Consider the following 3,275-nt stretch of genomic DNA (forward strand, 5'->3'; position numbering starts at 1 on the left):
ATTCTGGTCCAGACCTTTACCGAAACTACTTTACAGGACCTGGTACAACCACAAGTATTAGGTACACAGCCCTGGTCTATGTGACATGCATAAAGTTGTGTTTAGACAAAAACAACAAACTGAATAGCCTGGAGTGCAGCCTTCTTTTAAGTCACTCCCCAATGGTCTGCTTTCTTCAAATTAAAACAGACCTACAAGAGCAACACGACAATGCTGGAGGTTGGACTCCAGGCTATAACCTGTAGTTTCTCTTGGTATGTCCTCTGAATTGTTTGACGGAATAAATTTGTACCTTTCCTTTGATTTGAGTCTAACTACCACTCCAAACAATACTAGGACTAGAAGATTACACATGATGTCAATAGTAGTACATAAAATGGTTTATCAAACCTACATTGTATAGTATACAGTAGTATATCGGAGAATTCTTGTACACAGTCAGGATGTACTTACTGTGCATTTCGGTGTTTATCAGACACCTTCCTGCTTTTGCGTAAGTACATCCTGGTTGTATAAAAGAATTCTCCTATATCCTATATTCTACCAATCTGAAAAAATTATTTTTGGAAGTATACAGTAGTGTTTTAGAAAAATACAGTTGAGTTGTGCTACATCCAAACGTGATACGCTGTCATACAAAACTCAGGAAGCTGCCACCAACTCCCGCTGTCTCTCTTTAGGAGCCTCTGCTTCTGTGAGGAAAACAAAGAAGTTAGACAAGTTTCTTTTCCTTGTTTTAAGGGACATTGTCTAAGACTCTTAAAATATAGTCTCTACCAGACTCCATAGGTCGCTGGAAAAAACGTAGGGATGGAACAAATAGAGGAGTAAGCCGGCCAGAGAAGTAAAAGCCATCTAGGGAACAGCGTGGCACACATTACTCCTCTATCTGTTCCATTTCTACATTTTTTCCAGCGACCGATGGAGTTTGGTAAGGACTACTTAACATAAGGAAATTTAGAAATAAGGAACTTCATAGACATAATTAAGTATCTTAGAGGTCAAGGAACTTAAAAATAATCAATTCTAGAATATATGTATTACTTAAGGAACTTAAGACATTCATAATCATAGTAAGCAATGTTAAAGATAAGGAACTTGATAGATAAGGAACTTATTAACAATCAAACCTGGCCCTGACTGTCCGGAAGTTTGTGTTTTGGCTGCCTAGGCCCACATTATTTGAAGAATAAGTATAGGAAGTATGCATTGAATTCCAAGAGTGTTTCAAGACTTAGTGAAATTTAGTTTTCCCGGCTAAGACTGCACATCTCACCTGGAATCCTGTCCCGAGGAACCTCAGGCAAGCTGACGTCCTCGTCCGGAACCTGTGGAAGGTCAGCCTGCAATAGAACAACAGGTCAAGGTCATGAAAAACTTTCCAAATGAACTTGTAGTTAACTACAGTGGGGTTTCATTTCAATAGGGTCAGTTACAGAGTACAATGACATTTATGTTGACGACGGTTAGACATCCAGGTAATAAGATACACCAGAGAGAAATTACTCAAGCAACAAGGTAGTGGAGTCTGAAACGTCTGACCATTTCTAAAATATTATCCAGTTGCTTGAGTAATTGCTATTTGGCGTACAATAACATTTGCTTCCACCATTTCATACAAAAATAAATCTACAGTACATGATGAGCAATAGCTATGATAGTATAAAATTGATCATCACTAAGCATTTAAGCATTAAAAAAATTGGACCATTGCAGCGACTTCATGCAGACCCTTTAGGTTCCAGAGGTCAACAACCAGAACCACAGGACGACCTTGCCACTAGTATTAGCCAATGGGAGAGGAACACTCTGGTTACCTTGGTGATCTCATCCAGCTCCGCCAGCACCGCCTCCTCATCTTCATCTGTCAGGATGCCTCCTGCTAGCAGGTCATCTATCTCCTGGGGAGGTCAGAGGGTAAAGGTCAGGTCACGTTATACCCGTCACATTTGGCAAAAATCGATCGGATGACGATACTGTGGCAATCGCCCGAGCCTCGTTAATTGATAACTTTATTGCACAACAATTGCACAAGGTACAAAGTATGGCTTATGTGTGACAGAGACCGAGAGGTGAAAAATACAACTGCAAAGCCCAACCCTCTGTGGATCTTGAATATGGCCGATCTTCCATCGATACGCGCAAAGATCGTGGATAATGTGACAGGGGTATAAAGGCTGGATATCAAAGTACATGTTTCAAGGTACATGTAGCAGAACACAGTATTTTCTCTAATAGCAGAACATATCATATTATTTCCCTGTCCACACTGCAATAGACATTTACAGAGCAAATATAAGGGTTGTACAGCTACCTGATGAATATGACAATCTGAATGGTGGATGACAAAGATAAAGAAAAGGGTCCTTGTCCACTGACAGAGAACGACATACTACATACCTACTTACATACCTACCTGGTCCCTAGTATGGGAATCTCTACATCTAAGGACTACAAACCTTACAAATTATCAAATCTTAATTTTTGGTTATAATAAAGGGATTGTTTATTTGTGTTTTGATCAAAGAAGTTGCTGACCCGACCACACACGGACCCACCAGGGTCAGCTTAATTAGCTACAGGCAGGCGGGACAATCCGGGGCTCATTCCTGGACCGCCCTTCAAAGCGTGCGGACGCGAAACCCATTACCATTAAAAAATGATTATACCCCCAGTCACGCGTCTCTCTCGTATGTATAGATTAAAAAATTTCAAAGACCCCCAACCTTAAAGGCATTGACAGTATTTGCAGCTACCCATGGAGTCAGGTAGAGACCAGTGTTGTTAACCACAGGTTAAAGTCTGCAATGGGTTTAACAAATTGAATGAAAACACAAAAGACTGCTGTAAGTGTTTGAACTTCTCTGTTCTCGAACTTACCCTCTGGTACTCCACTGCTTCCTGTGTCTCATCCAAGATTTTCTCCACATCTTCAAGGCTCATTATCTGGAGAAAAAGAACAAGTTTATTGCATATTCTTGAATGTAAGTTCATCTGTGACAGTAGTAAACATTATGTTACAATTTTAAGACTTTATATCCTTACACAAAATAAAACGCTTACCAACAAGCTTTCGATCAGTCCTCTGATCCTTCTCAAGTTGAAATGTGACTTAGGTTTTGGGTCCTTTCAACTTGAGAAGGATCAGAGGACTGATCGAAAGCTTGTTGGTAAGCGCTTTATTTTATACGGATTGTGTACGGAAGTCTTAGAATTGTTACATAATTTATTGCATATTCTTGCCCAAAGACTTATATCCAGTAGCAGGGAAAAAC

The 3,275-nt window shown here is 40.0% G+C and overlaps 1 protein-coding gene across 1 annotated transcript in view; it reads right to left on the reverse strand.

Annotated features, from left to right (window-relative positions):
- Positions 1 to 559: 559 nt before the first annotated feature.
- The window catches only part of LOC118428924 (charged multivesicular body protein 6-B-like), a gene marked incomplete at its 3' end in the record, with an annotated part of 5,981 nt that continues 3,265 nt past the window's right edge, over positions 560 to 3,275 (reverse strand). Inside the window, 4 exon segments of the mRNA XM_035839217.1 lie at positions 560 to 692; positions 1,277 to 1,343; positions 1,818 to 1,901; positions 2,881 to 2,946. Coding sequence (XP_035695110.1) covers positions 643 to 692; positions 1,277 to 1,343; positions 1,818 to 1,901; positions 2,881 to 2,946 — 267 coding nt within the window.

This window comes from Branchiostoma floridae, chromosome 13 (assembly GCF_000003815.2).
Source record: "Branchiostoma floridae strain S238N-H82 chromosome 13, Bfl_VNyyK, whole genome shotgun sequence".
NCBI classification, from domain to species: domain Eukaryota; kingdom Metazoa; phylum Chordata; class Leptocardii; order Amphioxiformes; family Branchiostomatidae; genus Branchiostoma; species Branchiostoma floridae.